Source organism: Lactuca virosa, chromosome 4 (assembly GCF_052849685.1).
Source record: "Lactuca virosa cultivar CGN04683 chromosome 4, Lactuca_virosa_CGN04683_v6, whole genome shotgun sequence".
In the NCBI taxonomy this organism is placed as follows: domain Eukaryota; kingdom Viridiplantae; phylum Streptophyta; class Magnoliopsida; order Asterales; family Asteraceae; genus Lactuca; species Lactuca virosa.
In genome coordinates, this window is record NC_136429.1 from 256,602,991 (window position 1) to 256,620,352 (window position 17,362).

The window sequence follows — 17,362 nt, forward strand, 5'->3', positions numbered from 1 at the left end:
CCTATTATAGTTTATATGTTTGTTTCTGTATTATAACCTGGACTTTGAAAAATAGTACTTATGTTCCATAAACTATACCTATTATAGTTCATATGGTTGCCTCCGTATTGTAACCTGAACTTTGTAAAATGGTACGTATGTTCCATAAAATATACCTATTATAGTTTATAAGTTTGTTCCGTTGAGATGAAAACCTTTATGCCTTAACATATTTTTACGTAAAGTGTTTATAAAGTATAACAAAACATAATAACCAATTTATATTTTTAAACACAAAATTTCTTGTGTTTTACTTGTATCCCCCCCCCCCCAACAAAAACAATTGAAAATTCGTGAAAACATAGGGGTATGAACTCACCTTAAGTGTGATTGCGGTTAGAATCTAGCTGAAAACGGTTAACGGTTCGTGATCGTCGGGCTCGGGAAGCAAAACGGCTTCAACAAACATGAGAGAGAGAGAGAGAAGAGATTTAGGTGTAAGGAAGCTTAGAGTCGAACTTGCTATTTATAGGATGTCCAAGTCAAGTCCACATCGTGGGCTTCATTTCCACGTCGTGGAAATAGAGCTACATCACCTCATAGACTTGCCATTTGGGTCCTAGCTTCGGAAGATGTCACGATACTGATTCCACGTCGTGGGCTTCATTTCCACGTCGTGGAGATTCAACACCTCACTCCCGTAGACTTTCCATCTACATACTAGCATTGAGAGGTGTTTTAGATCACTTCCACATCGTGGAACTCATGTCCACATCGTGGAACACGGCTAAGCTAGGGTTTGTGCCACGTGTCACTCTTTTAGACTGCTACATCTTCGGAAGGTCATAACTTTTGCATACGAGCTCTGTTTTTGACGTTCTTTATATCCACGCGTAGGTATTTCCGAGTACTACAACTTTATTTTAGATTCCAAAAGCTAATTATAAGTTTATTTTAAATTGCTCTTGTTATAGAGATTTATAGTGTTAGAGTTTATCATAACTTCTTCATGCGAAGTCAGATTTAGACGTTCTCTATATTTTTGGAATTGTATGGACGTATACTTTGAGTTATATCATAAAGTATGTTTGAAATTTCATACTTGTATTAGCATTTATCATGAATTACATAGTAAGTTTATCACATTACTAGTTTAACAAAATCACATTACTTGTTTAACAAAATCACATTACATGATTGGCATAATCACATGTGATTGCTATTTGACCTATTTGACCGGTGTTACAAATTTGGCTTCGTAGCATCTAATTTCGTGAAAAATTGGTTTGAAACATTTAATGCATGTTGCAAGTAAAAAAGTTCATTGTCAAGCAGAGAGGGGATGGACGAGATGAAACTTGTCAACAATAGAGTTGAGAGATTCAAGTTGAGGTTTGATCAAGGAAATCTGTTTAGAGAGAGCTTGTTCATGAAGCTTGGATTCCTTGAGAGTAGTATTAAAAGATGAGAATGCAACTTTATGTTCATCTTGAAGATTTTTAAGAAATACATCAAAATGAGCTTTTTGAGTTGCGAGAGAACTTTGAAGAATCTTCTCAAAAGGTTTTAAATTTGCTTCATTGAGGAGAGAGAGTTGCGCAAGGAGAGATTTATGCTCCGATGTAATTTCTAAGTAAACATATGTTTTAAATTTCGTAGATTCAACAACAATTGTTTTGTCAAGAGCGGAGAACTCAACGTCCCATGAATCCGAGATAGGATGAGTAATGAGGTTATGAAGACGAAGGTAAGGTCTACGAATATCAAACTTTGTTGAAAATGAACCAAGGAAGTTATCATCTTCTTCATTCTTTAATGTCCGTAAATTATTTTGAAGGATTTGATTCAGGAAGAGTAACGGTTGTTGATTCAAGAATAGAGGTAGAATGTGTGTTGAAAAGAGTATTGATGTCCAAAAATCCAAGACTAAACGTATGAGAACCAGAATAAGAAGTAGGTAATCTGTGTTGTCGGTGTAAAAGGGGATGTTATGCGATTCGTAAGCGTATTCAGAAACCAAACCTCAAAAGCGAGTAACAATGAGAATTTCATTTCTATCGGCATTGGTAATGCTAATTTTGAATTCTCTCCATATTAGTCCAGTGATTCCAATAAGTGAACCAGTGAAAATCACATAAGTAACTCCAACAAATCCACGAGGACCTTTGTCAAGGCTACCGTTGCTAGATGAAAGACATCGTAGAACAAGGATGTAGATAAAATTCTAGTAGTGAGGAAGAGATGTCTTTTTCACATGGGAAAACTTAGTCAGAAGAGGCATATGACCCATATCATTGAAGATTTGAACAATGTCAATATCATCATGAACACGAGGTGATTCTTGAAGAGTAGGATGATAAAGAATATCACGAAAGAGTTCTGTGGATAACTGAAATTATTCATTAGTGTTAAGATGAAACAGAATGATGTCTTATTCAGATGGTATGGTGGCTGAGAGGTATGCAAATTGAATAATGTAAAGATGAATTTTTGGTGTGGCTGTGAGAGCATAGAATATTGGACGATTCTTGACAATTTCTGCCATAACTTGTACATCGTTGGGAAGCTTGGAAAGAACATCCGGATCAAAGGTTGCTTGAAAGGTGCAATCTTGAAGCAGCACATCATTTTCACTCGAATCATTCTTAGTAGAAGTTGCCAATGAAGATTGAGGAAATTGAACACAGAAGGAAGCTATGTTTTTAAGGTTTAAGGGATACCAAGATTTGAGATGTTGAAGAACGAGTGAAGAAAATATATGATTTGAAAACACACACACACACACACACACACACACATATATATATATATATATATATATATATATATATATATATATATATATATATATATATATATATATATATATATATATATATATATATATATATATATATATATAGGGTAGAGAAGAATGAGTGGCGAGAGAAAAGATTGGATAAAAAAGATTAGGGGTAAGTGTATACATTGTATGATGTGTACTAGCCAATGAGAAGCGGAGTGTGTGAGACATGGAATTAATGTTGATTGACAGATGAAAGAAGATAAGATTTTGCAAATCTCGTAAAAAGTTTTGAAAGTGCAAAATTTGATAAGAATATATTTTTGACGTTTTCCTAAATTTATGAAGGAAAAAGAAAATATTGTGATTTTCTGAAATTTACGAAAAAAATAAAATATTTTGAGATTTGTTAATTTTACGAAAAGAAAAGGAAAATATTTTTAACATTTTCAAAATTTACGAAAGAAGAAAACATATTTTTGAGATTTAAGTAACCATATTTGTGCCATGTGATATATGAATGGCTTGATGCTAGTACTATCAGTACTATCAGGAAGTATTTGATTGACATTTTTCGCACATATTGACATTCGAAAGTATGTGGTGTGTTCTCAATTTTGAGATTATCTGATAAGTGAAGAAACAAGAAGATCAACTATTAACATAGAATCCTCTTATCCTATCATTTAAGATAGATGACCTATAGATCCTTGTGGAGTTAAAACGAGGGATCGAAATTGTATCAATTTCGTTGTTGACGTTGAATCCCAAGTTCCTATCACTTAAGATGGATTGAGAACAAGTTGTGCTAAAGCTCATAGTTCTCACTTTATCTTTATCACTCCAGTCTTTATGCATACGAAACCAAGTTTGACTAAAAAGCTAAATTTATTTATGTATTCAACAAAATCGTGAATGATGTATACTGAAATTCATTGATGATTTCGGTTAATGAAGTGGAGAAATAATTAAAAGGAACAATATAGTATCATGAACATTTGTCACCTATCAAAGTCTTATTTTGCATAATCAATAAAATCAAAACATATCAACATGTAAACCTCATTCTTATGATTTTTCCAACGAGTTATGATTGATGTTGCAGGGCTAACCTTTCAGCGTCGATCCAATATACGAAGACTAGTGCAATGTGATAATAAGATCCACTCTTTTGTATTTAAGTTTATTTTATTTATTGAGATCAATGAAGAATGTGATTTGAGAAAAAGCGAGAGAGGAGAATTTGCGAATCTCAAAACTGTATTTTGACTTAGATATACAGATTTTATTTTGAAACATGAATATTCAATATTCAGTGAACAACGTATACAAAATCATCAGTTAGAACAGATATATGAACATGTTTGTTCCTTTTAGATATGAGAAGTGGATGTTTGTAGTTACGAAATCGGTCAGTACACACCTTGCTCCTCATAAGTCTTTCACCACTAATGGAACGACATATTATGATCCTACTCTCTGTCGATAATTGGTAGGAGCACTTCAGTACTTAACCATTACAAGGCCGAACTTATCATATGCAGTTAATTAAGTTTGCCAATTTCTTCATGCTCCAACTACTCATCACTTGCAATCAGTCAAGAAAATCCAAAGATATGTTAAAAGCACTATTTCATTTGGTCTCACCTAAAGTTGGCCCCACAAGTCATTAATACTTGGATACTTTGATGCATATTAGGCATGTTGTCTTGAAATATGTCACTCAACGTATCGTTATTCCATTTTTTGGGGTGACAATTGTAAACGTAAATATATTAGGACAATATTATGTTGCACATAATTTCATTTGATTGATTAGGCCTTGTCACTAATCATTTTTAGGCCCTATAATTAAGGCATAAGTATAGTCATGTAATTGTATTTACTTTTTACCCTTGTATCTTTTTCTTATATATTTTGTCAATAAACACAGAGCATGATACGTTGAGTTTTCAATCTTCTTCTTCAATCTCTATTCTTCTCCTTTCTACATCACACTTATCTTCATCCTTCTTCTTGCATAGTCTTTTATGGTATCAAAGCACAACCATGGACTCTGAATCTTCCATGACTACCGATTCTGGTTCATCCTAGATGACCAAATCATATACTCTACCAATTTTCTTTAACCCTAACGCTATCATGGCTCATAATCATCTTACCAAAGACAACTATGTAAACTGCAGTACTCTCTTCAAAACTCTTCTTCGTGCTCACCAACTGTTGTTTGTAATTGATTCTACCCCGCCTCCTAAAACCCTTGCTGATGGAAAAAATAATCCCAATCATGAAACGTGGCAGAAGGCTAAATATTTGATTTTTTGTTGGATAAAAGGAACCGTTACCCCATCAATTCAACCTTACTTGAACTCTTGTGACACAGCCCCGGCGGCTTGGAATGTCTTGGCTAAACGATTTGGCTCCACATCCACAATCCAAATTGAAAACCTACAAGATTGTCTTTATAATCTCAAGAAACCAACGGATCTCTCCGTATAAAACTATCTTCTCCAAGCCAAAACCATATTTGACTCTCTCACTGCAGCAGGAAAACCAATTGAAGACTCGGAACTTATTCACCATGTTCTTGGTGGAGTTGGTGCCGAATTCAAAGAATTTATCACCTCGACGACTTCATCTCATGTCAAACAATCCCTTAATCTTGATGGATTGACAGAGTTACTTCTTAAATAAGAGATGTTTTAACAAAAGTTTGTTATTCCAATTGAGCAATCTACAGCCCTAGCTGCCACCAAAACCTCCCCCTCTCAACCTAACCCATCTCCTCGCTCCAACAACAACAACAATGGTAATAGGAGTGGACGAGGTCGTGGTTATAATAACACATGTAGAGGTGGAAATCAAGGCAGAAGCAATTGGAGCAATCAACAGTGGAGCAATAGTTACAGTCGGAATAACAGAGGTGGTTGTGGCACCAGTCGTCCAAGAGGTTTATCTAGAGGATGATTCCTATGGCAGGGGAATTCTACCTACACCCTCCCATATGGGTCAGTTTTTTGACCCCAATACTATATGTCAACTGTGTTGTCAATATGGACATGATGCCAGAGTGTGTGTACAACGTAACAATGCAGCTTATTTCTCACAGTCTGAACTGTATGTCTTGGACTCTGGTGCAACAAACCACATGACATCGGACCCCTCCAACCTAACTGGGTATTCATCATATACATGTAAAAATTCATTGATCTTTGGTAATGGTACAAGCTTGCCTGTTTCTCGAGTTGGAAAATTTTCTATTCATCATAAAAATCGATCTTTCCAAATGAACAATCTTCTATGTATTCCTTATTACACAGACCTCTATTATCCATTCGCCAATTTTGTAAGGATAATAATTGATTCTTTGAACTTCACTCTTGTGGTTTTTGTGTTAAGGACATTCAGACGTGGGAGATTCTTCTTTATGGCAATAGTTCTGGAGGTCTCTATCAACTGTCATTTAATCCAAACATATCTCAAAGCCCGGTTGCTCTCTTAGGTGAACGGTCAACCGCTGATACTTGGCATGATCGCTTAGGACATCCTTCTCCTAATATTCTTAGAGTTCTTTGCAGCAAGTTTAAGTTACCAATAAATGGCAAATTTTCAGAGAAACAGTGTTTCCATGTATGCCCTATGGGTAAATCGTCCAAATTAGTATTTGTTCCTAGAAATTTTAATGCTTTACATCCTCTTGACATGCTTCATCTTGATGTTTGGGGCCCTTCCCCGGTTTATTCCATGAATGGTCATCGTTTCTATTTATCTATAGTTGATGATTTCTCTCGTTATGTATGGATTTTCCCATTATTTCACAAGTATGATGTTACCAATGTTTTTGCCACATTCAAAACTCAAATTGAAAATCAATTATCTCAGAAAATTTCAGCGGTTCATTCTATTAAAACAGTCCAAACTGATGGTGGTGGTGAATTCAGTAGTCGTCTTTTTACAAATTTTTTGTCCAAATGTGGAATTAAACACCAACTCACTTGTCCCCACACACCGCAACAAAACGGTGTTGTAGAACGAAAACATAGGCACATCGTTCAAATGGGTCTATGTCTTATGGTAAAATCAAATACACCCTTTAAGTTTTGGCTCAAAGCTTTTAACACTGTTGTGTACCTCATAAACAGATTGCCCTTGCATCAACTCAATTATCTATCTCCCTATCAAAAACTTCTATTACGTGACCCTGACTATCGTTTTCTTAAAGTTTTTGGTTGTTCTTGCTTCCCTTACATTCAATCATACAATTCTCACAAGGTTATGGCAAAATCTGCTCACTGTATTTTTCTTGGTTATGATAATGCACGTAAAGGTTATCGATGTTTGGATTTAAAGAATGGTCGAGTTTACATATCTCGACATGTTGTTTTGATGAATTTAATTTTCCCTATAAGAATAATGTTACAGGTTCAGGTTCTTCACTTGGGCAATCACCACTGAAAATTGATGAGCATGCCGTAAACCAAAATCTTGGAGAGGTCCACTTGCAGCCAAACGTTACCATAAATTCTGGAGAGGTACAAGGATCAACTATAGGGCAGCCACCAAACACGCCCAACCCAATGACGGCACATACTCCACAAACTCCTATCAGTCCCATCAAAAATCGAGTGCATCATCAACCTCCATTAGTAGCATCAAATGATCAGATTATCTTCTCTCCAGGTGATGTTTCTTCACCAGAAATAACAGATTCTTCTCCAGCCACCCCTGCGGTTTTTCCTTCTTCACCCGCCACCCAAGTGCTTTCAGAATCTGTCACTCCATCTCCTGAAAGTCCTGATGATTTAAATCCAGTTCTCAAGGTTAAATCTATTGTTGATATCTATCGACTAAAAACACCACACTCACTGCCTCAAGGTCTGATAGCAAATAAATGTGATGACTTGTTTTATGAACCTCGAACTTTTAAACAAGCCTCAAAATCCCCTCATTGGCAAAGTGTAATGCAAGAAGAAATTACAGCTATACACAAAAACAAGACATGGCACTTAGTTCCACATCAACAAGAAATGAATGTTGTTGGATGTAGATGGATATTTAAAGTCAAGCGCAAATAAGATGGGTCTCTTGAGTGCTAAAAAGCTAGATTGGTGGCCCAAGGGTTCAACCAAAAGGAAGGTCTTGATTACGCAGAGACATTCAGCCCGGTGGTCAAACCATCAACTATTCGTACTGTTCTTTCATTAGCTCACGCTCAAAGGTGGGATATCAAACAATTAGATGTCAGAAATGCTTTTCTTAATGGCATACTTCATGAAGATGTTTATATGAAGCAAGCACCGAGTTTCGTCTCCAACTCCTTTCCAAATCATGTGTGCAAACTAGAACGTGCACTCTATGGTCTCAAACAAAGTCATCGGGTATGGTTTCAACGCCTTCATGACTTTCTTTTACGTTTGGGTTTCTTTAACAACCAATCTGATTCATCTCTCTTCATTAGACACACTAAAGAGGCTACTACCGTTCTATTAGTCTATGTGGATGACATAGTTATCACGGGATCATCTCCTTCGGTGGTGACAACCATGATTGATGTAATATATGAGAATTTTGACAGTCGTCGTCTTGGTGACTTGAACTACTTCCTTGGTATAGAGGCCACACGTATTGCTCATACTCTACAGCTACGACAAACTAGATATGCTCTAGATCTTTTGGAAAGGTTCAACATGACTGGTTGCAAGCCAGCCACCACTCCTAGTGCTCCTAATTTTCGACTCTCATTACACGAGGGTGATCTTCTTTCAGATGCTGCCGAGTACCGTAGCATGGTTGGTGGACTACAATATCTCACACTTACCAGACCAGACATCGCATTTTTAGTTAGTCAAGTATGTCAGTTCATGCACCAACCTCGCACCTCTCATTTGAAGGCTGCTAAACGCATACTAAGGTTCATTAAAGGCACAATACAAGAGGGGTTGTCTTTCTACCCTTCCGACACGTTTGACATTCGATCTTACTTAGATTCTGATTGGGCTGGGGACCCTAATGATCGTAGGTCCACAACAGGTGCTTGTATCTATATTGGTCCGAATCTTGCGTCTTGGACCGCCAAGAAACAATAAATAGTTTCACAATCAAGCAGTGAAGCTGAATACCGTGCACTTGCAACCACTACCGCATAACTACGATGGTTTTCCTACTTGTTTCGTGAGTTGAATATCTTTCTTCATCCTCCGTCTCTCTTTTGTGACAATCTATCGGCATTACAGATGGCACGTAATCCCGTCTTCCATGCCCGCACCCGCCATATTGAGATAGACTATCATTTCATACGGGAATTGGTTACTTACGGATTTTTATTTCTACACTACATTTGAACGGATGATCAGTTAGCGGATTTGTTCACAAAGGGACTACCTAAAGCTAGGTTCAATGCCTTATCTGTCAAGTTGAGTCTTCCATACGGGCGCCTTACTTGAGGGGGGGTGTAAACGTAAATATATTAGGACAATATTATGTTGCACATAATTTCATTTGATTGATTAGGCCTCGTCACTAATCATTTTTAGGCCCAATAATTAAGGCATATGTTTAGTCATGTAATTGCATTTCCTTTTTTAACCTTGTATCTTTTTCTTTTATATTCCGTCAATAAACACAGAGCATGATACGCTGGGTTTTCAATCTTCTTCTTCAATCTCTATTCATCTCTTTTCTACATCACACTTATCTTCATCCTTCTTCATGCATAGTCTTTTACAATCACCGGAGCGGCCGACTCTACCGTATGACAACAAAAGTGCTCTTTTCATGACCCAAAATCTTGTCTCACACAAACGTTCTAAACACATTGATCTGGATTATCAATTTATTTGAGAACTTGTCACATCCGGCAAATTGTACACCAAGTTTGTTCCGACCAATCTTCATATCTTCACTAAAAGTGTTCCGTGTGCTCAATTCGAGAATCTTCGTGCTATGTTAAATCTTCGTGCTATTGTTGTAAATCTTGTTAATATATAGAAGCCCCAATCCTCAACGATGAGGTTGTTTTTCAAATCATCACAGAAATTATAAGCTAAATAGAATAATTTATAGAAACAACCTCTAACTATTACTAATCACATAAGACCATCTCCAGTGCATTGAACTCATATCAGTTCAATGGGTTGACACATGTACATTCTATTCACTATACAACTTTACCCATTAAATTCTATACTTCATTAAACTCTATACAATTTAATGGATTGTCACATCATTTATTATTTTCTTTTTATTTATTGTTATTTTTTAAAAAATTGATTAGCATGAAATTAAAAATTAAAAACTACAATTAAAATTAACATTAATTAAAAATTTTAAATAAAAAATTATATATATATATATATATATATATATATATATATATGTGTGTGTGTGTGTGTGTGTGTGTGTGTGAGAGAGGAGAGAAAATGTAGACTTCAATGGGGATTGAACTCCCCATTCCATTGAATCCTAGTCATTTTCCCACAATGGGAATTTTGAGTTTAATGAGATTAAACCCCCCATTAAACTCCCATTGGAGATGGCCTAAGTATGAAGAAAGCTTAATATACATGAACATAGATGATCAGTAGTAATCTGTATAACAGATTCAACAATTTCATCAAATGTTAGGACTTCCTATGTCAGTACAAATAGTTTATTATATAGTGTATGTTAAATATACATGAACATAGATGTCAGTATGAAGAAAGCTTAATATACATGAACATAGATGATCAATAGTAATCTGTATAACATTGATATTTTAAATCAAATCAGGAAACTGAATATGCATTTGACAAAATGGTCATGACATTAAGTTTAAATGAATGATGAAATGCATCTCATTTTCCTCTGTACATTCAAAAGCTTCTTGTTAACACTTAAAAGCTTAGATCTAAAGTTCAGAACTCATGCACCACTCATAGCTTACAAACACAACAACATTCTTCTTTTTCAACCGGATCTTTAGCCTTTCAGCAACAACATTTTTAGTTTCCAGAAAGTGTTTGGACAATGGTGTTGTGCCATGGGTCCGACAAGTGTTGCAATAGGTTATCAAATGGCCCTTTCCCAGTCACATTGTGTTGAACCACGAATCCCAAGAACGCCAACATTGCCAGTCTCCCTGCAGTTATTAAGACATAGTATTGTTAATATTTGTACGTAAGACACAATTATAAATAGATAATCGTAAATTGTAATGTGGGTAAGATAGATTTATACCATTGGCAATCTCTTTATCCTTGGCTTCAGCTGTTGGTGCAAAATTTAGGGGGTTAAATATGCCACCTGGGTACCCAACTTCGTTAGGAGGCAAGCTGTAGCTTTTAAAGATTGGATCTTGATTAACACTTCCTGGATTCTTGATGTCTTGCCACCTTCTGATCTCTACGTAGTGGAACAAGATGAACTCAATAACCAACAAAGTCGAGGACGATGCAAAGTATTCAGACTTTCCGGCGTCGTACCACTTAGGAACATTGAGTATGCCAGCGCTTGTCAAAACCTCCGGCAATAGCATTCCGGCGACACCCAACATGGCCCACCTCCCATTCACAAGCTCAGCTTGTACAAACCACTTCAAGTTCTCAGGGTCCTCTGCCAAGGCAAGTGGATCAAATCCATTATCTCCTGCAAGACTGTATACAAAAGTACGTTAATTCGTGTATATTAAAATCAAATTATTTTTATGATAATTCATTTTTTTTTTTGTTTTACCTTCCGTCAAGGTAACCTGGTGAGGCCAACCCAGGTAGCCATTGACCTTTCTTGGCTTCAATCTTGAATGAGGCAGACGAAGAGGTCGCAGGTTTGACAGCCAATGCTCGGTTTAATTTTCCCTGTGATCCGGAAAGGAAGCTGGATCTTGAGGCGCATGGCCGGAAAACGGCAACTGAGGCTTGTGTGACGGTGGCCATGTTTTCCGGCGGGAGGAAAGAAGGGCGGTTTGTGGACTGTGTTGTTGAGGTGAGTTGAAGATTTCTGTTGTTTGTGTCACCTTTTGTAGAACTGATTTCATTGGTATTCTTGTGGCTCTCCTTACCTACAGTTGGGTTTTGTATATTCTGGGGATCGGACGGCTGAGATTTGGGGTCATTGGATATTGGCCAATGAAAAGCGATGGCCCTTATCCTTATCTTGGATGCCATATCTACAAATCTATTACCTTGTTCCTGTTGGGCATAACTGACTTGCAGGCCCCATAGCGTCCTTAACGTTTAAATTCTTTACTGATATTAATGATACAATATTAGAACTAAAGACACGCACACATTTTGAAGCTAGCTTTAAGCTAACATCAGTGCTATCTTTTAAAGACCAAAGATTTTACTTGAAGTTGAGTTGAAAGATTTTCAATGGTGCACAATTCGTGTAATTATAATTGAAGATAATATATCAATTAGTCAACTAGACCGGCGAGGTTTTATGGTTGGGATTCAACATGAGGGACTCGATCGCAACCAAATAACCTTCACAGATCCCAATGCCAAATCATCACATAACAAAGATCAAACAATAGTCACAACCATAGACGGATTACATTACAGGCGTGTTCGGCAAAACTAACGGGTAGCGGGTATCTTGTAGCTTATAGTGTTTTGTTAAACACTACATGAAGTAGCATTTGCATTTGGAGCGTTTTAATTAAACTAAACGCTAGAAGCTTGTTGTGTCAAACAAGACTTTCTGTTTAAAACGGAGTGTTTTGTCAAACGCTAGAATTTAGAACCTCTCAAACGCTTCGTACCGAACACGCTCTACATGTGTAAATGAAAAACAATCTAATGAGAAAATGGTAAGAGTTTTATTATCGAAAAAAATATAAATACAAATAAAGATAAATAAAACTATAAATATGTAACCTGTATAGGGTTAACGTAGCTAAAGAACAAAACAAAAGGTCTAACATAAAATAAGCTCAAAATATTTTAGTATGCTAATATCCCCCTCAAAGTCACAATGTGACAACAATAAACATTTAAAGTTTATCAGACAAGAAGCGGAAACGAGACACCGACTGAGCCTTCGTGAAAACATCAACAATCGACAATGTTGATGTTACATGTGGTAGCGAGATAGTTTCAAGCTAAAAGTGACGGCGAGTGAAATGAAGTCAGTCTCAATATGTTTTGTGTGCTCATAGAAAACAGAATTCTTCACAATTAGCATCGCCTTATTATTGTCACAATGTAAGACGGTCTCTAAGAAATAACAACACTTATATCTGCAAGAAACCATCGTAACCAAACAATATCATAATTTGTCACGGTTATAATATGATATTCAGCCTATGTAGAAGAGAGAGACACAACATCCTATTTCATACTTTTGCATGAGATTAATAAATCTCCACGGAAAATACATAAACCGGTGTTGGACTTGTGATCATTAGGATGGTTATCCTAATCAGCGTCATTATTGGCACAAATCTCTAGAGAAGACATACATGGGAACATGAGACTCTGAAACCGAGTCCCATGAAGATATCTCAAGATACGAAGAAGAAATCCCAGATGAATAGTTGTATGAGCTTTAACAAACTGACTAACTACATGAACTGCATGAGCTACGTTAGGGCGAGTGACAATAAGATAAAACATAATACCAATAATAGTACAATACAAGATTGGACATGATAAAGGAACATCATTAGTCGTAAAATACATAACTTTGGTTTCAAGGGGTATATCAACGATCTTGTTGTCAGTTAGTCGAACATGTTCAAACATATCGGATATATATATATATATATATATATATATATATATATATATATATATATATATATATATATATATATATATATATATATTTCAACTGAGACATAATATAACCCTTTAATGTTCATAAGTTGATATATGCTAGGTAATCAGACCAACATAACTAGTAATCTCTAATTTGGTAACCAATGAAATTAATCCATTGCCTTGAAATTAACGGTAGGAAAAAGGGTGATTCAAAGGTAAACCGAAGTATCTTTTAATTCTTGATTAAATCTCGTTTTCTAGTTGTTTGCTTTAGTTTGAAGTGTTTTTAGTTGAGTGCTTAAATTAAGTTTTTCTGAACTTGAAAAATCAGATAAAACCCCATTTAATGTTTATATCTTTAGTTTAATTTTTAGCATTATTTTCTTAATTAGAATATCGTTCCCTGTGATCAACTCTTTACTTACACTACTTTACTACTATGCGACTAGGTACATTGTCTATTGTATTTTAGCTTTTTTGAATAATTAGGATATAAATTTAAAGCTTTTTAAATGATAATATTAAACACATCAAGTTTTTGGCGTCGTTGCGCGGGAACGACTTATTTTGTTTTAAATTTAATTGCTACTTGTTAATCGATCCTTTTTGTGGGATTAAATTTGCAAAAAGTTATTTTTCTGCTTTATTAACTTTCTGTGTTTTTAGTTTACACGACGCGACCATCTCATTGCCACGATGTGGTTACTATAGGTTTACAGTTTTTAGTTTTATTCCTTTTTTATTCGTTTTACACGTGTTTCTTTGTTTTGTTTCTGTTAGTACATGACCATGGGATCATCCTTAAAAACTATGCCACCCTTTGACGATCTGCAATCTAAATTCCATAAGAAAAAGGATAAATAGAAATGAGAATTGAGTAGTAGTTTCAAATCCGACATAGTATCAACTTTGAGTGAACTGCGGATAAGAAAGGAACCGGATATGAACCAGAAACCAAAAGTGACAAAGAAGAGGACTAAAGAAGCGAACCCGATATCATAATGGTGGACATAACAATCATGACGATGGAGGAGTACAATCGGCATATGTGTGATGATAACCACCTGAGATTTTGGCTGAAACAAATTTTAAGATCAAGGGTCACATCCTTAACATGCTCAAGGACATATCGTTCTTTGGGAAGGACCATGAGGACGCATATAGGCACATTGACAAGGATTTTGGGAATGCAAATTAGTTTTAATATTCCGAATATTACCCTGGACACAATGATATTGTGACTTCTTCTGGTTACACTAAAGGACGCGACAAAAGATTTGTTGAAATCACATACACATGCGGCTATCATGGCATAAGCGAATCTAAGAAATGATTTTATTCAACAATTCAGTCCACCCTCGAAGATTGCTAAATTGAATAAAAATATACAAAATTTTCAAGAATTCGATGGGGAGTCGTTGTATGAAGCTTGGGAGCGTTACAAGGGAATGCTTAAATTGCCCTCAACACGACTTGAACGTGCAACACAAGATCTCGACTTTCTACAATGGAATCAATGTGTGTAATCCCTGACTTCTTGATTGTCAAGGGCCTATGACAAAGAAGGACACGACATTGATAAAAGAATTCGCGAAGCATTTAATAGAGTGTTACAACCCAAGGGAGGATATCATAGGAGAAAATTAGAATAGAGATGGTGGTCAAGATAGTATTGTTTCTATAACTGCAAAGCTCTACATGATGGATAGAAGAGTCATAAAGATGGGGCAATCAATTCATGCGATTCAAGTTGGATGCGACAATTATAGTGGGCCACATCTTGCAAAAGATGCGATTTGGACGAGAACTGGATCAATAAAGCTCAAGTGTGTTATTCAAGTGGTGATAGGTTTGATGAATATGGGAGGAAACCAAAGAGGGAGTGAAGCTCTATGAAGAATACAAGAAAGAGAAAGAAGAAATATACCAACAACAAGGGCGAGGTTTCTACCAAAAAGAGTAAGTACAAGCCGAAAAGAAACCCGGTCTCGATTCGGTTTTGCATAGAGTCATAGAGGCTAGTGAGAAGAGGCATGGCAATATGGATACTACCCTGATAAATCAAAAAGCATCCATTATGAACATTGAGATGCAAGTTTGGCAACTAGAAAAGCTCATACACGAACAATTATCGAGCACAACTCCGAATAATACTGAGAAACACCTGAAAACTCAAGTATTGGCTGTTACAACTACGGATGGAGAAAAGTCAGAGCCTCTGGCACTAACGAAGACAACCAAAAAGCACCCCGATCTACAACCCAAAGGCAAATAAAGGAAACTGTAAATATATCCTTCCCAGTTTTCACACTGTAGCGAGTATAATCCCACGACATGGCCACAAAAAAACTACCCTTAAATTCCATACGTTAATTCATATCAGCTGCCTCTTAGATATCTATCTATAGCTAAACAAAACCCACTGGAGAAAGAGCACAATAATTTCACGGAACAAGTAAAAGGTCTTTCAATTAACATGCCATTTGTTGAAGTAATTGCAAAGATGCCTGAATACTAGAAGTTCCTCAAGGATCTCATTAGAACCCAGATGGAGTTGGAGAAGTTTTCAAAGGTGGTACTCGACGAACAATGTTCAGTTGCTGTGAGAGAAGGCATTCCAATAAAGATGGAAGATCCGGGGCGCATGACATTACCTTGTGAATTCGGCAATTCAACAGAAACAAATGCTTTAGCCGATTCGGGGGCTAGCATAAATCTCATGCATTACTCTTTTACAAAAAGCTTAATTTACCAGAATTAAAGACCACAAAAATGGCTATCCACATGGTGGAATGATGAATCACATACCCTGGCAGGATTATTGAAGACTTGTTGGTTAAGATCGGGAAATTTTTATTTCCGATGGATTTTGTTGTGTTGGATATGAAGGAAGACGAAGAATTGCCCATAATCATAGGAAAACCTTTCCTAAGTACTTCCCATTCCTTTGAAGATATCCACGACTCCAAACTTACCTTACGAGTTGGAGACAAATATATAACTTTTGGAGTCAATAAAAAGCCATAAACTTTGAAGCCAATAACGATGTATTATTTATAGAAGAATTAGATAAAGATATGAATAAAGAGGATGAAAGAGTGATGAGCTTGTAGAGTTGGTAAATACAATGGAAGAAGAGCTACTAGATTGGGTAAAATCTTTACAACAAGAAGAAGAATCGGAAGAAGAGGTCAAATGTAGCAATCTAAGAGCTTCAATTCCTATGATTTTTGAAGTTTTTGTTTATTCCATGCCCAAAGTACAAGTCGAAGAGGATATTGAAGACTAGCATTTTGGTAATGAAGAGATGGTATACGAAAGCAAAGAATCGACGCTTGACAAGATGGATGTGAAAATGGAACGGAACTCGAAAGAGACAAAAAGAAAGCTAAAGAAGATAGAGTAAATGTTGGAGTCAAGCACAAGCACGAAAAAAAATCAATCTGAGAAAGAAAGAGAATTCAAATAATGCTTACAAAATATGGGTGGATGCTTACAAAAGGAAGAGACTTGAGATGAAGTAAAACATGGAGATTCTACCCTCACCAACAACAACATAGAGTGGGAAGGAGTTTGGCTCGCGACTCCAATAAATAAAGCGCTTATGGGAGGCAACCCATTTTTGGTTTGCATTTTTTCTTTTTGTTATCTTAAGTTTGCTTTTTGTTTTTCGTATAGTCTTTGTCTAGGATAATTTGTTTTCTCGTCTCAATCTCTAACTTTCTTCATGAATGGGGGTTCGGTTAAATGGTATTTAAAAATTAAATTTTTTTGGAAAATTTCTAATGTCCAGGACATGGCATTATTTACCATGGCATGGATCTTGCTTTAAACACAGTTTTGCGCAGAAGGAAAAAAA

The 17,362-nt window shown here is 36.1% G+C and overlaps 1 protein-coding gene and 1 non-coding gene across 2 annotated transcripts; both read right to left on the reverse strand.

Moving 5' to 3' along the window:
* Nucleotides 1-10,546: 10,546 nt before the first annotated feature.
* LHCA4 (light-harvesting chlorophyll-protein complex I subunit A4) lies at nt 10,547-11,780 on the reverse strand. Its single transcript, XM_079045215.1, has 3 exons — nt 11,474-11,780; nt 10,979-11,394; nt 10,547-10,880 (listed from the first exon to the last, which is right to left on the reverse strand). The coding sequence occupies exons 1-3, from the start codon at nt 11,671-11,673 to the stop codon at nt 10,744-10,746; spliced, it is 753 nt and encodes a 250-aa protein (XP_078901341.1). The 5' UTR covers nt 11,674-11,780; the 3' UTR covers nt 10,547-10,743.
* Nucleotides 11,781-14,873: 3,093 nt separating this feature from the next.
* On the reverse strand, nt 14,874-14,978 carry LOC145110486 (small nucleolar RNA R71). The gene has a single exon (XR_013709865.1). It is a non-coding gene; the product is annotated as a small nucleolar RNA R71 (small nucleolar RNA).
* Nucleotides 14,979-17,362: the final 2,384 nt, after the last annotated feature.

Bases quoted from the DNA above. Each gene is read 5' to 3' on its own strand.
- LHCA4 (XM_079045215.1), bottom strand. From the start codon at position 11,673: ATGGCCACCGTCACACAAGCCTCAGTTGCCGTTTTCCGGCCATGCGCC. The intron at 11,395-11,473 runs GTAAAACAAAAA...TTTTGTATACAG, and splicing joins CCAGGTTACCTTGACGGAAG to TCTTGCAGGAGATAATGGAT. The intron at 10,881-10,978 runs GTATAAATCTAT...TAATAACTGCAG, and splicing joins GGATAAAGAGATTGCCAATG to GGAGACTGGCAATGTTGGCG.